Source organism: Rhincodon typus, chromosome 21, assembly GCF_021869965.1.
Source record: "Rhincodon typus isolate 14 chromosome 21, sRhiTyp1.1, whole genome shotgun sequence".
NCBI lineage: Eukaryota > Metazoa > Chordata > Chondrichthyes > Orectolobiformes > Rhincodontidae > Rhincodon > Rhincodon typus.
In genome coordinates this window covers 29,784,322-29,803,760 of record NC_063352.1, presented here as the reverse complement: position 1 = coordinate 29,803,760, position 19,439 = coordinate 29,784,322, and the positions used below count along the sequence as shown (strand labels likewise).

The following is a 19,439-nucleotide window of genomic DNA, read 5'->3' as shown; positions in this document are numbered from 1 at the left end:
TAGTAGGTAGGAGATGGGGGTGGGGCTTGAGGTGGGAGGAGGGGATAGGTAGGAGGAAGAACAGGATAGGGAGGCGGGGACAAGCTGGACTGGTTTTGGGATGCGGTAGGGGGAGGGGAGATTTTGAAGCTAGTCCAGTTCAGTTTCTGCTAAATGTTAACCTCAGGATGTTGATAATGAGGTATTCAGTGATGCTAATACTATTTGATGAAGGTGCCGGTGTTGAACTGGGGTGGACAATGTCAGAAGTCACACAACACCAAAATACAGTCCAACAGGTTTAATTGAAATTAAAAGCTTTCGGAGCGCTGCTCCTTCGTTAGGCGAAGTGGAGGGAAGAACACAGGCACAGAATTTATATGCAGAGAGATAATGGCAAGATAATTCCAGGTAATTAAGAGCGTCAAAAGACAAGTACAAATAGTGTGAGTGGAGTACCGACAGGCTGAATAACAAGTCCTTGCAGGTGATAAAAAGTGTCAAACAGTGTTAGTAAAGTGTCAACAGCTGAATTGCAAGTGAAGGGATGACATATGATCCGATCAATTAAGGCAGGGAGACAATTACAAAAATTCAAAAATAAGATGGTGCTAGAGACAAACCAAAAGGCTGGAATAACATGATAGGTATAAGAGTCGCATGATGAGGGCTAATGCCATTGAATGTCAGGACGTGATGGTTAGATTCTTTCTCATTGAAATGACCTTTGTGGCATGGATGTTACTTATGCTTGTCAGGATATTATCCAGGGCTGGCTGCATTTAGACATGGACTGTTTCAGTAAATTAGGAGTCACAAATGGTGCTGAACATTGTGTAATCATCATCAAATGTCTCCACTTCTGGTATTATGAAGGAGCAAAGATCATTAATGAAGTAGTAGAAGATGGTTGGCCCTCTGAACTCCTGAGATGACTGATCTCCAAAATCCATAATTATCTTCCTTCACTTTAGGTATGACTCCAATCAGTACAGAGTCTTCCCCTGGATTCCCACTGACTCTAGATTTGCTAGGTCTCCTTGATGCCACACTCAGTCAAGAGTTGAGTGGCCCTGGAAAAACCAAAACTGAAAATAAGCAAGAAAATAAGCTTTTCAAATGGAAAAGGTTTCTGATTGGCAGTTTTTGTAGAGATCCCCGTATTGAAGCAGGTCTCTGAAAATAAAACAAAGATTGTGCTATTGTTTGAATGATGCGGTTGGAAACAGCAGATAGCTGAAGACAGAAAAAGCTATAGATTGAAGTTGACCCATTGCTACTGTTCCATCATTGCCAGAGCACACCAGATAATTTACAGGGATAGGTGAAGGACTTCTCTGGGGATTGTGTGCCATCAGGACTGTTGTAACCAAAGCAAGAGAGAGTTTGTAGATATGTCTAGGGTCCTTGTGTGGAAAATGGATGCTGGTGATTCCCATTCAAGCACTGCCACAATTGGTTGTGACCTGAGAAATCCTACAAAATGAAGGCCAAGTTAGAAATGCAATGAAACTTAATGTGTTCCATATTTATGCAGGAAATAATGTGAGTGTAACATTGTTGTATTGACCATTTGAAATGCCTGTTAATGTTTGAGTTATGTTGATTTTAGTTGTATTACGGTAAAATGTTTTTAAAAGCAAAATCTTATTCAATGGATTTCTTTCTACTGAAATCATGGAGATAATGTTATAGAAAGTTATTGGTCTCTACCTGGATTGTAATGGTATTTCAAAAATACAATAATCAAAATATGGATAGTGTACTCTCAATACACTTCCTCGGATACTGTCATATCTGTGATATCTGCACAGATTAATATTCTACAGATCTGCTTGCATATTGTACTGAGTCGAGAACCTGATATTTATACCACCTGGCCTCCACACAAACTGATAAATAAAATGCCAACTAATCATACTATGTTCACAAATAATAGGCTAGACTGATAGAATTTTATTGGTTTCATTTGCAATTTAATCCTGTACACTTGTCAGAACAATGTGTTCATCTCTAGCTGTTTTGCAATGCCTGGTCTGAGGCAGTCAGAAAACAGCTCCTGGTTCAAAATTTCCTCCAATGTTCTGCATGCCTAAATGAAGCACATTGGGTAGAATGCATTCTATCAAAGCAAGCAAGCCTGCCCTCCTATAATGTGGTAGTTCATCAGTGCTACTTTCCTCTTCTGGGGGGACCCATCAAAGCTAGACAGTGACATAATTCCCTACCATCCAACTTCCCCTAACACTAGCCCACTAGCCAACTCAGCTGCCATCCACATCCGTTCAATAGTAGCATACTTTATAATTTCCTTTTAAACACAGTGTTCTTGAATGGTCTAATTATACTGTCATTCAATGATCCCCTCTTTGCTGCACCCTGTGTTACCAACAATATCTCTCCTGGTGTAAATCCACCTCCCTCACACTGCCACTCAGTTGTATCTGCCCAGTGCTTCCGTGTAACTGAAACCTCACCAGCCATATACACGTACTCACCCATACAGACATCTCAGTGGGATTTCAGGGATCAGGAGTAGAATCATAACTGATGTATACTCCTTTTTAATCTCAGAAACAATTGTAATGTTCAGCCTGTTAGCCTGGGTCTGTTAAGATTTGCTGGCTGCTGGTTGACAAGCATTCATATCAGAACCATCGTGTTTTAGAAATTGATAAAATCTCACGCACCGGAAGGTTTTACATTTCATAATAGTGGTTCTGGACCAACCTTTCCTGAACATTTGTCAAACAGTATACCTAATATATAATTCTGTAAAGCTAAATAGAAAACCTCTTATAGCCTTGAATCCCAAAATGGAATCAAAAATTGAAAATGGAGATCAGATTGATCAGTCTGTGAAAAAGGAATTGTTTTAGCAGCATCCTTTTTTGGAGTCACTAATATTAGCATAGATGTTGATAGACTTGTAAAACTTTTAAAGCTTTTCTTTGTTACTGCAGACTGTATGAGACATTCACAACGCTCTGAATGCATCAAATACTAATGAAAGACAAAGGATTCAAGTTGCTGTGTATTCATTAAAGTTTAATACCAGATGGGCTAAATTTGTACAGAGTAAGCTTACTGCAGGAGCTTGGCAATTGGAGACAATTATTAGCCACATACTTTTCTGTAGACCAGGAAGCTGCTCTAACTACATGCGATTATGAATGTCTCAGATAAAATGTGCAGTCATTTGTAACAAGTGTGAGTTAATGAGCTTCATTAAAAATTTTACAAGGTTTTATAAATAGAATATCATCAAAGACCGGCTCAATGATTCTGATTGATATAACTGGATACCATTTAAGACATGGAAGAAGTTGGAGTTTTGGCCAATTTAAACTGGCTGCAACTTTCTTTTAAAAAGAGACCAATCTGGTGGTGAAGAGATGAATGAGAAACGTGTCAGGAGGCTCTCAGATTACCCATCTCATCTCCTTATGTTTATTGGTAAACCAATCCAGTCATTATTAAGCATTGACAAGACTCAGAGGGATGATATCAGCCTTGCTTCTGTTTTAACGTTGATGTTAATTCATTAAGTATTTGGTAACTGACCCAAACTGATGACGGCGCTATAATATGACTGTAAATCGATCAGGTGTTACATCACATTAATTTCAGACTCAATGGTGTCATACGATATATTGATTTGAATTATTCTCAGTCACACCATTGATTTTAAGTAATTCACTATACACTGTCAATTGGCATGTTTACATGTAAGTACTGAAAAACACATTAAAATTAAAAGGAGGCACAATGGATTGCACATCGTCCTATCACAGTCTAGGAATGGCATGATGAATCCATAATGGAAATCTTCTCATCACTGGGATTTTTAAACTTTTTGATCAGTTTTAATCCACTTTTACTGGCCAACAACAGCACAGATCACCAATAAATTATGGTTGAATGGATGACCAAACTGATGAAATGATTGACCCTGGTGCTGGGGAAGGATAGATAATGCTTGAAAGTTCGCTTTAATAACCACAACAACATTAATTGGTATTGTGCCTTTAATGTAATGAAATATCTCAAAGCACTTCACAGAAACGTTATAAAGCAAAATATGACAGCAAGCCACATAGGGAGATATTTTAGGTCTGATGACAATAACTTGGCAAAGAAGCAGAATTTAAGGAATATCTTCAAGGCATAAGGTGAGGTGGAGAGGTATAGGGAGAGTATTCCAGAGTTTGGGTTCTACGCAACTGAAGGCTTAGCTACCAATGTTGGAAAAAGTAATACTTGGATGCACCTAGGGTTATAATTACAAGAGTGCAGATATATCATGAAAATTTAAAAACATAAGCATTTGGAGTAGAAGTAGGCCATTTGGCCCTTTCATCCTGCTCCACCATTCAATAAGACCATGGCTAATCTATTTCTTTAACTCTACTTTCTTCCCAGTGTCCCCATTCATACCCTACCACCTTCGAATCCTTTGTTGATCAGAAACCTGAACTCCGTGGAAGGAAATTTCATAGATTACTGACTCTCAGAGAAGAAATTGCTCCTCACCTCAGCCTTAAATGGGAGGGCTTTTAATTTTAAGCTGTGCCCCCTAGTTCTGGATTCCCCCAACAAAGGGAAACTTTCCTCAGCATTAATGCTGTCAAGCTCCATCAGAAGTTTATGTGCTTCAATCAGACATCTCTCATGGTTCTAAACTGCAACGAGTATAGGCCCAAGCAGCCCATCTTTCCTCCTAAGTCAACCCCTTCTCAGTTATCAGCTTAGTTAACATTCTCTGAACTACTTCCAATGCAGATATATCCTTCCTTAAATTTCGAAACCAAAATTACGCACAATACCATAGTTGTGGTCTCATGAATGCCCTGTACAGTTATAGCAATCTCATTTATATTCCAGAAACAAAAAACAGAAGTGGCTGGAAAAGCTCAGAAGCTCTGGCAGCATGTGTGAAGAGAAGTCAGAGTTAATGTTTCGGCTCCAGTGACCCTTCCGCGGAACGTTCTTTTAGTTTTCATTTATATTCCATCCCACTTGCAATCAGGTCCAAATATTCCATCTGCCTTCCTAATTACTCACTCTATCCAAATGCTAGTCTTTTATGATTCATGTATGAGGACATCCAGATCTCTCTGTATCACAACATTCTGCAGTCTTTCTTCAGTTAAATAGTATTTGGTTTTTCCCTTCTTTCTACAGGAGAAGACAACCTCATGTTTTTCCACATTATACTCCATCTGCCAAATTTTTGCTTATTTATATAACTTATCAATATCACTTTGCAGGATCTTTTTATCCTCCTCACAACTTGTTTTTCTATCTATTTTCATATTGTTAGCAAAATGGCTACTGTGTAGTTGGTCCCTTCATCCAAATTAAATATAGATTATAAATAGTGCATTGATCCTTGTTATATTCATTAGTTTACAGTCTGTCGGGTTGAAAGTGATCCATTTACCCAGACTCTTTGTTTCCTGTTAGTTAGCTCATTCTTTATGATTGCTAATATATTACCCTCAACACTACAAGCTTTTCCTTATGTAAAGTAGCAACCTTCTACATAGCACCTTATTTAATGTCTTTTGAAAATTGAAATACACTTCATTCATGGTTTTCCTTTATCCACCCTGCTAGTTAGATCTTCAAAGAACTGTACCAGAATTGATAGATACGATTTCCCTTTCATGAAACCACGTTGATGTTGCCTGAATGAAGGATGATTTTTCATATGTGCTGCTACTATCTTCTTAATAATGGACTCTAGCATTCTCTTAATCGAATAATTTCTTCTTTTTGTAAACTTACAGACGTTTATATTGTCTGTTTTTACATTTCTTGACAGTTTTTTCTCTTACTCTGATTTTCCCTTTTTTTAATCTTATACTTCCCTAGTTTTTAAAGGCTTTCTCAATTTTCTCGGCTACTGTCAATCTTTACTGCATTTTGAGGATTTTCTTTCAATTTGAAACCATCCTGAACTTCCTCAGCTATCCACAAGTGGCATGTTTTTCTCATACAGCCTTTCTTAATAGAATACGTTTTTATTGAAAGCTATGAATAGTCCCTGCTTCTTTATCATTTTACTGGTTAACTGTTTTCCACATCCACTTGAGCCAACTCTGTCTTCATATCCTTCATAGCCCTCATTTAAATTATGACACTAGATTTACACCCAATTTCTCACCCTCAAACAGAATGCAAAATTCTATCATGTTATGATTCCTTCATCTGGAGGATCCTTTATTATGAGGTCATTAATTAATTTGGTCTCATTATACAGTAGACTTATTAATGTAACCAGCTCTTTGATTGATTGTAGGATATATTATCCTAAGAAACCGTCCCTCATGCGCTCTTGGAACTCATACTTCAGGCTATCTTTGGCAATTTGATTTGTTCTATGTCTTTTAAAGATTAAAATCACAATTGGTTAGAATAGAATAAATGCCCTTTTATTGTCACATGTACTCCAGTACAGAAGTACAGCAGTACAGTGAAAGTTTTTACAGTGGCTGTCTTTAATGGTGCCATTTTAGGTACAAGTGGGTACAAATCTTACAAAGTAAAAAAAAAGTGTTGTTACAGACTAAAAAAGAACGAGATTAGCATGATTCAGCAATAAAGTCCAAAATAAGTGACAGTCCGTGACAGCAGGCCCCAGAGCATGAGGCCAAGACTCACTTTGCCACTGCTCCAGGGATCGCCTGTTCGCTCTGCCTGGGACTCAGCCCGTGCTCACTTTGTCGTGGGACTCGGCCTGTGCTCACTTTGCTGCGGGACTCGGCCCGTGCTCGCTTTGCTGCGGGACTCGGCCCGTGATCACTTTGCTGCGGGACTTGGCCTGTGATCACTTTGCTGTGGGACTCAGCCCATGCTCACTTTGTCGTGGGACTCGGCCTGTGCTCACTTTGCTGTGGCACTCGGCCCGTGCTCTCTTTGTCGTGGGACTTGGCCTGTGCTCACTTGGTTGTGGGACTCGGCCTGTGCTCACTTTGCTGTAGGACTTGGCCCGAGCTCACTTTGCTGCAGGACTCGGCCCGTGCTCACTTTGCTGCAGGACTCGGCCCATGCTCACTTTGTTGTGGTACTCAACCTGTGCACACTTTGCTGTGGGACCCAGCCCGTGCTCACTTCGTCGTGGGACTCGGCCTGTGCTCACTTTGCTGCGGGACACGGCCCATGCACTCTTTGCCGTGGGACTCGGCCTGTGCTCACTGTGCCACAGGACATGGCCTGTGCTCACTCTGCTCCGCCACGGGACACAGCCTGTTTGCTCCGTTCTGCTGCAGGATATTGTCTGCTTGTTCCGCTCCTCGACTGCACTCTCCAGGTAGGGCAGAGGGGTGCGGTAAGAAAAAGAAGAGTTATGAAGAGGAGAAAAAAGGGAAAGGGCCTGGTGATCAGACGAACTCCGAAATGAGCATCCTACTTTGCGCCATCCTGACGGTTGGTATTATTGCAATACCTTTCTTGTAAGCCCCCAGTATTTCTTGATTGGTAGTCAGTCCTACAGTGTCACTACTTTAGGGGACCTATGTACTACTTCTGGTAGTTACTTTCTTCATCTGCTAGTTCTAATCTTTATCCACACTGATTTTACATCATGACCTTGACCTTACACCTTGAACAAGGTCATTTCTGGTACAGAAATTCTATGGTACAATCCCCATAGAAATTGTTAAGATTTAAAGAGAAATTCAAACAACCAGTGATTAATTTAAAGAACCACCTCACATTATTTCTCATCTTTAAACAAATACAAATGTATATATGTACATAAATAAAGCCAGAACTTCCAAATGAACTCTATAGCTTTTCGAGACTTAGAGTATAAACCCATGACCCTTTTTACTTCTTAATTCCACACAAGCACCTTTATTCGGTATAAGATCTTGAAGGTTCATTCGCTTCTCCATTTAGAATTTAGACTTGTGAGCCATAACTCTCTTTGATTCCTTCTTAGTATGCAAGCTGTTCTCCAAAGTGTGAATAATGGACTGTCTTGTGTTTGTGTCTTTACTTTGCACCTAGTACAGAAGACCAATTCTCTTCCTTTCACGCTTTAATTTACATTCTTTTTACAGCTCTTTTTCTCTTTCACCACTATTAATAACTCCTTTGTCATTTGCACTGGGCCTCTATACCATTTGCCCTCTTGCTTCTCCTCTGTCTCTGTCAAAAGTATTAAAAAAAATTTTCCAATACCTTAGTTCTGAAGAAGGGCCATGCTCGAAATGCTAACTCTGTTTCTCTCTCCATAGATGCTCCCAGACCTGCTGAGTTTCTCCAGCATTCCGTGTTTGTTTCAGACTTTCAGCATCTGCAGTATTTTATTTTATTATTATGTGAGGTAATAGATCCTTCCATCAGCTTTTGACTAAGTAACCCTCCAAATTTCTTTCAAAACCTTATGGCTTTGAACTTCTCACCTCAAGCCTGGGCTTCACTTCCATATTTTCTTCATAACTTTCAAACCAGAAACACCTTATTTTGTTTCTGACAGCCCCTTGTTATGATTCTCACTGCTGCACAGATGTAAGCAGTCCTTTGCTTCCTTTGGTCTGTTTATTTCAGTGAAGATACACACAAATAAACCCAAAAAGCCCAACCTCCCCTTGTACAGCCTACATCTATTATCAATGTTGCATCTTCAAGATGCTCCAAATCAAAAAGTCCATTAATTATTATGTACCTTCAAAACAGCACTTTGATTCTGGAACCCACAAGATTAGTTTATATCCCTAATGGAAGTAACCACTTGTTTTTTTCAGACCTATGGGTTCCATCATGATACGTCCTTATTTACAAAGTTGTTTTTAGCTTCTTTGACCTAGGCAACCTACATGAATATTTATACATCTTCAGTTTACATGACAACTTCAAAGCATCTTCTGAGCTGTTTTGAGACTGATTGATTCCTCCATACAGATCCATAGTAGCCATTATAATGTTAGGCATGAACACCTTTTATCCCTCTTGAACTGAAAATACTCCAGGTCTGTTTGAATTGTCTTTACGTCAGGGCTAATTTCCATTTTCTCCATCAGATGCTTCCATTTAACTATATTTAGATTCAATACCTAAAACTAAAGGTCATCTCTCTAAAACACATCAATTATGAAATTAAACACATTCACAACTGCCCTTCATCATTGCTTCTGCAGCCAGTAGAAACAGTGACCAAAATTTTATTCCTCCTGCACCCTCTCTCTGACTTCTTCAGACATGCGTCCTCTTCATCCAGCTTCTTCTTTTTCCCCACTCACTTCAGCTTCCATATCTCAGTAACTCCCCCGCTTGAGTTTTTTCCCTCCATTTCCTGCACCACTCCCACCCCATCGCCACCTGATCTACAGCTGGTATCCTCTTCACCACTGGCCTCAACTTCAAGTCCCTCATTCAATCCATCATTAAGACTGACTGCTTCTAATTACATATATATCCATTTACACCCAATCTCACTGCTACTCATGCAGAAACTCTCAGCCAGTTATTAGAACTTTTCCATTCTTCTTCCAGTACTAACCTATATGTACTTCAAAATCATGGAATTCAGTTTTTATTCTCAACCTGAATTTTTGGGGTTATTGCTACGTATTAACCTTCCTATAAATCAACAAAGAGATTTAAGTTTTTATTATTTTCACCCCCAATTACTTCTCCTCCTCACCCATTGCCAGAAGTTTCTTGCCGCAGTACGTCAGCTTCAAAAATCCTTGCCTTTGGTTTCAAATCCCACCCTGGCCTCACTACACCCAACCTGTGTCATCAAGGCTGATCCTCTACTGCAGCACTGAGTGAGTGTTGTTTTGTGTTATGTCTCACAGTCAGTATATCAGCGTACTTTTAAGAGGCACTATGAAAGTATGTCTTTAAGAAACATAATATCATCGCTGTATCTTTGTGATCTTTGAATATAAAGATTTCAACTTAATGCCCAGGGATCACATGATGCACAACATGCTATTGAAAGCATCTTCTTCTGCTATAACCAAAAAGCTTAATATTAGCCCAGACACTCGTGTATCTATGAATATTGTTACGATCCCAGCTGATGTTGCTCCTGGACAAAAAAAAAACCCAAAGAACTGTGGATGCTGGAAATTAGAAACAAAAACAGAAATTCCTGGAAAAATTCAGCAGGTCTGGTAGCATCTGTGGAGTGAGAAACAGAGTTAACATTTCAGGTCCAGTAACCCTTTTTCAGAACACGATTTCTCAGGACCTGCTGAGATTTTCCAACAATTTCTGTTTTTGTTTATGACTGGACAAGTCAGATTTCAAACTGAAATCTGGCTTGATAAATCATATTGTGTTTTTTTTCCTTTTAGTTTTAATAATGTGGTCTTTCACTGAAACAAAAGCATGGAGTACTGCAGATTTGGTTTTAACAATAAAGCAGAAGTTTATTACACAAAGGAAACAAAGATTTTAAAAAAATCCAAAATATTTATATATAACACACATTTAAGTATTTTGAACACATGGTAAAAATACAATCCCAATAATTCTAACATCATCCAAATACATTACTCAAACACTAGAGAGAATTATTCCTGATCAGCAGGCACTTGAGGTGGTATGTAGGTTCCCACATTTGGCCTGAATTAGGGCTTGAATTTCCAGTCATGAGAATTTGATAGCTTCTTCCATGAATCATCATATAATTGAACTTAAAATCCCTCAGCTTCACATAACACCTTCGAGATTTGAGCAAAACACTTCTGGTCTGGAACTTTAAAACTGAAATCCTTACACAGAAGTGACCAACTTCCTTTACAGCCCTAAACTACCTCCCTTTCTCAGGAGCAACCATTTTACAAACAATTCCAAACAAACTAAAAAACATTTTTTCAACCTATGGCTATTTACTGTAACATGAAAAAAAAATCCAGAATCTTCTTTGTGAAAGTCTAATCCTTTACACTGTTTACTTTGATCACTCATAAAGTCTCCCAATGTAAACAAAATTCTATTGCTGTTCAGGAAGTCCCTGTCAAATACAGTCCTTTTAAAATAATCATGATGGGTACTATTACTCACAAGTTAACCACTAAAACCCTTCAGACACAAAGGAAACCCATGTGCTACTAGTTCAAAATTAAAAAATACAAATTAAGTGACATTTAAATATAATATATATATAAATTACATATCTCACATTACAATGTAATAATTATATATTGTAATGACCATGTTATTTTATTTTCTGTATTTTTGATTGCAGACTAAAATGGAAAAGTGGACTGTTTTAAACTGTGGAAGGAATTACTGTTCTTCTAAAAACAAGCTACTGAAAGCCATGGAGCATCAGAGGAGCAGGAAAGCTAACATTTCGGGTCTGGACCCTTCTTCAGAAATGCGGGAGGGGAAGGGGGCTCTGAAATAAATAGAAAGGGGGGAGGCGATGATAGAAGATGGATAGAAGAGCAGATAGGTGGAGAGAAGACGGACAGGTCAAGGAGGTGGGGATGAAGACAGTAAAGGTGAGTGTAGGTAGGGAGTTCGGATGGGGGTTGGTCAGTGAGGAGGAAGGGGCTGGAAGGTGGGAGGGAAGACGGACAGGTCAAGGAGGTGGGGATGAGCCCACTGACTCCCACAGCTACCTAGAATACACCACCTCTCACCCACCCTCCTGCAAGAATGCGATCCCCTATTCCCAATTCATTCGCCTCCGCTTCATCTGCTCCCAAGATGAGGCATTCCACTCCTGGACATCCCAGATGTCCTCGTTTATCAAGGACCGCAATTTCCCCTCCACAGTGGTCGAAAACGCCCTCAACCTCATCTCTCGCGTTTCCTGCATCTCAGCCCTCACAACCTCTCCCCACAATAACAACAAAGACAGAATTCCCCTTGTCCTCATGTATCACCCCATCGACCTCCGGATTCAACGCATCATTCTCCGCCACTTCCGCCACCTGCAATCTGACCCCACTACCAAGGATATATTTCCCTCCCCACCTTTATCTGCCTTCCGGAGGGACCGCTCTCTCTGTGACTCCCTCATCTGCTCCACACTCCCCACTAGCCCCACCACCCCTGGCACTTTTCCCTGAAACTGCAGGAAGTGCTACACCTGCCCCTACACCTCCCCCTCACCTCTATCCCAGGCCCCAAGAAAACCTTCCACATTAAACAGATGTTCACCTGCACATCTGCTAATGTGGTATATTGTATCCGCTGTTCCCCATGTGGCCTCCTCTACATCAAGGAAACCAAGCGGAGGCTTGGAGACCGCTTTGTGGAGTACCTACGCTCGGTTCGTGACAAATGACAACACCTCTCAGTCGCGAACCACTTCAACTCTCCCTGCCACTCCTTGGATGACACGTCCATCCTGGGCCTCCTCCAGTGCCACAACAATGCCACCCAAAGGCTGGAGGAACAGCACCTCATATTCTGCATGGGAACCCTGCAGCCCAATGGTCTCAATGTGGACTTCACAAGCTTCAAAATCTCCCCACCCCCGACCTCATCCCAAGACCAGCCCATCTTGTCCCCGCCTCCTTGACATGTCTGTCTTTTCTCCCACCTACCCGCCCCTCCCGCCTCACTGACAAACCCCCATCCCAAATCCCTACCTACACTCACCTTTAATGGCTTCATCCCCGTCTCTTTGACCTGTCCGTCTTCTCTCCACCTATCTGCTCCTCTACCCACTTTCTATCATCGCCTCCCCCTCTCTCTATTTATTTCAGAGCCCCCTTCCCCTCCACAATTTCTGAAGAAGGGTCCGGACCTGAAACGTCAGCTTTCCTGCTCCTCTGATGCTGCCTGGCCTGCTGTGTTCATCCAGCTCCACATCTTATAATCTCAGACTCCAGCATCGGCAGTTCCTACTATCCCTACTGAAAGTCATTGTGTGTAGCGTCTACGCTGCTGCTTTGTTCAAGCAGTGACGGGAAGCTGTTTGTAGATGACACAGCATCAATGTGTGTATCAGAGTGAGCTTTGGCTGGTAACAAGTAGCTGATTGGTTTGTGCAATTGTGACCTGTCATGGATGCTAAAGTTAATCAGCCTGACAGCAAATCTCTGATTGGTTCCTGGGCAGCTGCACCACTTTTGGGTGTGAACAATACAGTGAGGAGCCTCTAGACTACTGGAAGAGCAGGTGGTATATCTCTTTCTCTGCAGTAAAATTGTCAATCCCTCTAGTTATTGTTCCCTTTAACCAGTAACTAAAAGACTGTGTAGTTAGTGTACCAATTGCTCTGTGCCTCCTATGCAGAAGTGAAAAGAACTTGGAGAAAAGAGATTGAAGAACAGACAGTCCTGACAAGCAAAAGGATAATCTCAGTGAACCCTGAGGACAGGCGCAATTGAACTGTCATTCTCAGTTTTATTCCGCTCCGCCGTAAAACCGATATTTTTTGTTTGGCTGTTTCTGTCTGTATGTGTATGTTGAGATTTTAAAAAGGGGATTAGAGTTTTAACTAGTGGAGCCATGTGTTAATAGTTCACAGCTGTTCACTTATGATTAGGATTCACTAATTTCTAATAAACAGTAGTTCTTGTTAAGTACAAAAACCTGCTCTGATAACTCGATCCCAACATAAGTAAACTGGGGACTTTGTGTGCTTTGAATGGATCATTCGCTTATGTGGTAACCTCAGGAGCAGTGGGGGTTGAGAATCAGCACACTTTCCTAACTGGATCACAACAATATCTTTTAATAACACATGTTCTATGCCTGGTTTTTTTAAAGTATGAGGTTTAACATAAATACTACTGTATCAGGTAAAGTTACCCTGATGGAGAGAAAACCATCATTAAGGCTACACTGTTAGAGGTGTATCTTTCAGATGTGACATTAACTAAGCCAGATGTATGTGTGAGATTCAATTGTACTATTTTGTAGAAGAACAGGAGTATTATAAGTGGTACAGTGAGCCTTCTTCAGAACTGATTGTAGCTAGGAACAGATTGATATCTACAGATGCTGCCAGACTGCTGAGTTGTTCTGGCAATTTCTGCTTTCGTTTCTGATTTCCAGCATCCGCAGTTCTTTGATAACAAGGTGTAGAGCTGGATGAACACAGCAGGCCAAGCAGCATCAGAGGAGCAGGAAGGCTGACGTTTTGGGCCTAGATCCTTCATCAGCAGTTCTTTGTTTTTTTTACTGTTATTACTGATGTTCTGATCAATATTTATTGCTCAATCATCGTCACAAAATGATTGTTTGGTCATCAACACATGGCTGTTTGTGAGAGGTTGCTGTGCACGTATTGGCTATCACATTTTCTATATTCAAATTTTTGTCTCCACAGGTACTTCCATACACCCCGAATATTGATAACATTTTCTGTTTATTTCAAAATGAGGAGATTCTTCCCCTAATTGTCAGTCATGGCTCAGTTGGTAGCACACTCACCTCTGAGGCAGAAGATTTTGGATCCAAGTCCTATTCTAAGACTTAAGCACAACAATCAAACTGTACTCCAGTATAGTACTGAAAGAATGCTGCACTGTTGGAGGAGCTATCTTTCAATGATACACTACACTGAGTCGCTATCTGCCCTGTCAACCAATAGAAAAGAACTCAATGGACTATTTCAAAGAAGCTCAAGTGAATCATCCTAGTGCCCTGGCCAATAGTTATCCCACACCAGCATCACAAAAAACAGATTAATGGTTATTTTTGCATTACTACCATTTAAAACACACTTAATTGGCTGTAACTCACTTTGAGGCATCCAATTATCATGCAAGGCACTATATAAGCGCAAGGCTTTCTCTTTTTAGTCTATTCTCCAAGTTGTGCTGCCACTCAGCATCCTTCTGAGGCAGGAGCAGGGTTTATGTGAGTTTATTGAGGCATCATGTTATTGTACTATATCCGCTTGCTTCTGCAATCAATACAGAGATTTGTCACATACCTTACCACTCAATTGGTTTTTCACTGTCAGGAATGTTCCTGGTTCCTTCTGTATGATGTCACTTGGTAACAGGCAACCCCTCCCTGGATCAAACAAGATTGCTGTTCCCTGCAGAAAACGAGCAAAGAATAAAATGAATCATAAGATCACACAAATGGTTCACTGCAGAAATGCACTATCTTGTATATTTCTGTTCCACAGAAACTAACTCTGATGCCTTTTTGTTCTGAATTGGCTAATCGTAGATGGGGTAATGGTACGTGCTACAGTCTTTATTCAGTGGGTTAGATTCTCTGTCCAGTGATTGTGGCTGGGAGGTGAAAACATGCAACATCATAGTGGGACAGCCTGCTTGCACTCACTGTCAAAAAATACAAAGAGAATGGCCACTTGGGTGATGTTTAGTAACAGCATCCCCACTTTTCAAGCTAGCAGAGGTAAAGGGAAACAATCAGGGAAAAATAGAATAGGGAGAAATAAGTAAAGAATCTGGAGGAAAGAGAATACAGGACAAAAGGCTCTGTGGTTCTGTGCAGGGAAATTGAAGAAAGAAGTTACATCCAGTGGGAAGATTTCTAAGCATTTGGTTTTAATAGAGCAAAAGGTTTAAGATTCTGGAGACTCAGAGATAATGAGAGATTCCAATGGCAAAACAGAGAGTAGTCTCTCTTTTTTAAAGAAACTAAGGCACAAGCACTGTTCGTTGCTGCACTTCACTTGTTACAGCAGTCAATCCATGTTAATGTATTACCCTTAATCCAATGAGACCTAATAATACACAAAAGAGAAAGGTTCAGAAGAAGGCTCACTGGACCCAAGACATTAACTCTGCTTTCTCTCCACAAATGCAGATCACTTGGAGAGTGCCACATCACCTGTTTCTCAGAGAAGGTAGGATAACAACTTCAACCACAAGGCCATCAGGCAGTGGAATGAATGTAATGTCATCAAGGCCCTTCAGTAAAAGAAAATGGTGCATCCTGTCAGGTGGTATCCGGAGAAGACGACCAAAATCATTTGGCAGAACGTTGGATCACCAGACGTGTCAAAAAAGTGCCAGGCTAATGGTGAGAAGGGCTCTCCTCATCAGATCCTTCCTGGATAATTGACTGCTAATATCATTGCTTTTCACATCAATTGCCTCTATATTTTTCAAGAATCTGGTCTATGGAAGCATCTAGAAACACACACACACACACACACACACACACACACTCTCTCTCTCTCACCAACCTGCGCTCAATATCTCATTGCTTTACTTTCTCTGTCTTTCTCTGTAATCTTATCATTCCTATTTCATATCTCTCTCTATATATCTTACCTATTCTCTCTTATAGCAACAACGCTGCTCTCTCTACCTAATAGTCCTCAATCTCTCCCCAGTTTTCTTGCCAGTTCCAATCTTTCCATCACAAACTGCCTTCAATTTATCTCTACCTCTCACAGTTTCCAATCTCTCTCCCTGTTACCACTTGATCTCTCTCTCTGTTATTGTCCCTACTCCTCACATCTCTCTTACACAAACCTTACACTTTCTCTCCATCACTACATCCCCACTCCCTTTCCATCTCAACACTCGTAATCTCAGTCAATGTCACAAGTGCTACCCTCTCAATTTCACCATACCTAGACTCTCTCTTACTTACCATACTCTTTCTCCATCCATGTTAACTTCGCTATATACTTCATCTGCCTTTACAGACTCAATGCTCATTAATGTTTCTGTTCTTACTTATAAAGTCCATGTAATCTCTGTATTAGTTCCAGCAGTTCTACCAATCAATCCCAGCACTCCCTATTGGTCACCACTTGTCAATGTTGCATATAGTCAGGTCTTGCTCATGTAGACTTTTCAACTTTTAGGTAAGCAATGAGTTATCTTGTCTTTAAAAGTTAGGGAAATGTTCCCAAAGGTCCACAGATTCTGAGATCCCACTCTTTGACTCCTTAGGTTTCAGTACTGGAGATGTCAACCTGCATCAGAACCTCACTGATTTACTGAATTTGTGTTCTGTTTTTACAAGATGTCAGTATTGTACTATGGACTTATTTCCAGTGAGGTAGGATAACATTTCTGTTGCTTTTAATACAAACTCCTTTCCAAAGGCAGCACTGAGCTGTAGATTTGGGTAGCACAGGTCGATCAACAGCTGCGAGATTCGGAGACTCAAGAGCTGAGTTTGAATTCAGAATCCACTCCCAGCTCTCCTCTTTCTGAGCATGGTAAAATATGCTACAGTGGGGAAGAGGGGGAAATGAGTTGCAATCTTTCATAATGGAGACTAGTGCTGATTTCAGATCATGTCTGCTTCTCACTCTTGTGGACCAGTCTGTTTCTGCTGCCACCTAATGGCCAATTAGGAAGAACGAGAATTAGAGAATCTTACAGTGCAGGAGATCAATCAGCTTGTGTTGATGCTTTAAAACAGCAACTGATTTGTCCCAACTTTTCATCCTTTCTCAATACATTTTTTTACTTTTTGAAATATTGTTTCACTTCATATTTACAACTTTTTTTTCTGGAATCTGCCACCCCACTATTACTAGTATTCTACATTTGAACTCTCTGCATGAAATATTCCCAAATCTGTCCTATTTTTTGGTTTATTGAACTGAAGGAAAGCTATTATTAAACTGAATATATTTAGTTGGACATGATTTTGACTTTGTTTTTATAAAGTTGTAACCTTCCGAAATTCTTTAGGTTATTCAAGAAAGGAGAGAGACAGTAACCTGGAACCTACAGGCTAGCTAGTTCAATATTTGTCAGAGGGAAATTACTAGAATCTGTTATAAGAAGGTTATGGCACAAATACTTAGAGAATCAAAATGTGTTTGGGAGAGTATAGAGGGTGACATGGTGCCTCAGTGGTTAGGACTGCTACCTCACAGTGCCAGGAATCTGAATTTGATTCCAGCCTTGGGTGGCTGTCTGTGTGGCGTTTGCACATTCTCCCCTTGTCTGTGTGGGTTTCCTCCGGGTGCTCTAGTTTCCTCCCACAGTCCAAGGATGTGCAGGTTAGGTGGATTGGCCATGCTACGTTGTCTGTAGTGTCCAGGTATGTGTTGGCTAGGTGTATTAGCCATGATAAACGTGGGGTTGTAGGGTAGGGATCTGGGTGGGATGCTTTTTGGAGGGTCAGTGCAGACTTGATGGGCTGAATGGCCTCTTCCTGCACTGTAGGGATTCTAGAGTCAGTATGTGTTTGTGAAAGGGTTGTGTTTAACTAATTTATTAGAGATCTTTGGAGAGTAAATTAAGGAGAATCAGTAGATTTGATGTAATTGGATTTCCAAAAGGCACTTAATAAAGTGTCAGATTAAAAATGACAACACACGATAAGAGCACAGGGTGCAGGGAGTAACATATAAGCATAGATAAAGGATTGGATAGCTGAGCACTTTATGGGTCTCTTTCATTTATCAAGCTGTAACTAGTGGAGTATCATAAGCTGAGGCCTCAACTATTTACAATCTATATAATTGACTTGGATGAAGGAACTGAGAGGAATAATGTCCATACCTCTGAGCCAGGAGGCTTGGGTTCAATTGCTACCAGCTGCTGAGATGTGCGGTAACATCACTGCCGAAGATACTTGATGAAGGAACCAAATGTCCGGTAGCTAAATATGCTGATGATGTGAAGATGGGTAGGAAATAAGTTGTCAAGAGGAGGCAGACAGTTTGTAAACCAATATAGGTAGGTTAAGTGAATGGGCAAAAAAAAATTGCAGATGCTGTTTAATATGAGAAAATGTGAACTTTGCCACTGTGGCAAGAGAATAAAAACGTTGTTTACTACTTAAATGGGGAAAAAGTGCAGAATTTGGTGGTACAGAGGGATCTCAGTGTCTTGGTCCTTGAATCATTAAAGGTTAGTGTGCAGGTACTGTATGTTCTTAGGAAGGCAAGTGGAATATTGGTGTTTATGGCAAATAGAATGGAATATATTATTGTAGCTGTACAGGACAGTGGTGAAACCACATTTGGAAAATTGTGTACAGTTGTGGTCTCCTTATTTGTAAAAGAATGTAATTGCTTTTGAAGCAGAGAAAGTTCACCTCTTTCCTGGGATGAAGGGTTTATCTTGTGAAGAAAGGTTGAACCTCATACCCATTGAAGTTTAGTAAAATAAGAGGTGCTCTTACTGAAACAAAAAAAGATCTCAAGGGCACTTGATGGTGAAAACTGGAAGGATATTTCCTATTTTGGGTGAGGATGGAGCTAAGGGACACGGTTTAAGGATAAGCAGTCTCCCCTTTCAGACGAGGAAGTGGAGAAATCTTACCTCTCAGAGGGCCATTAGTCTGTGGAATTCTCTGCCCCAGAAAGCAGTGAAAGCTGGGTCATTGAATTTATTTCAGGCAGAGTTAGGTAGATTTTTTAGTAGAAAGGGAAGTCAATGGGGACAGACAGGAAAGTACAGTTAATACTACCACCAGGTTACCATGATCTTGTAGATTGGTGGAGCTGGCTCATAGGGCCTAATGGCCTACTTGTCCTAGTCCTAAGTCCTAGGTTCCTAAAAATGCTCTTAATAATTGAGAAAGTTTTTAAAAAATGCTTTCATATACAGTGGCCCTGATCTGGTCAA

The 19,439-nt window shown here is 40.5% G+C and overlaps 1 protein-coding gene across 1 annotated transcript in view; it reads right to left on the bottom strand.

The window, feature by feature from the left end:
- myo15aa (myosin XVAa) overlaps window positions 1-19,439 on the bottom strand; it is a 174,653-nt gene that overhangs the window by 132,954 nt on the left and 22,260 nt on the right. Inside the window, exon 2 of the mRNA XM_048609721.1 lies at window positions 14,846-14,953. Within this exon, the coding sequence (XP_048465678.1) occupies window positions 14,846-14,953 (108 nt within the window). The remainder of the gene's footprint in view (window positions 1-14,845; window positions 14,954-19,439) is intronic.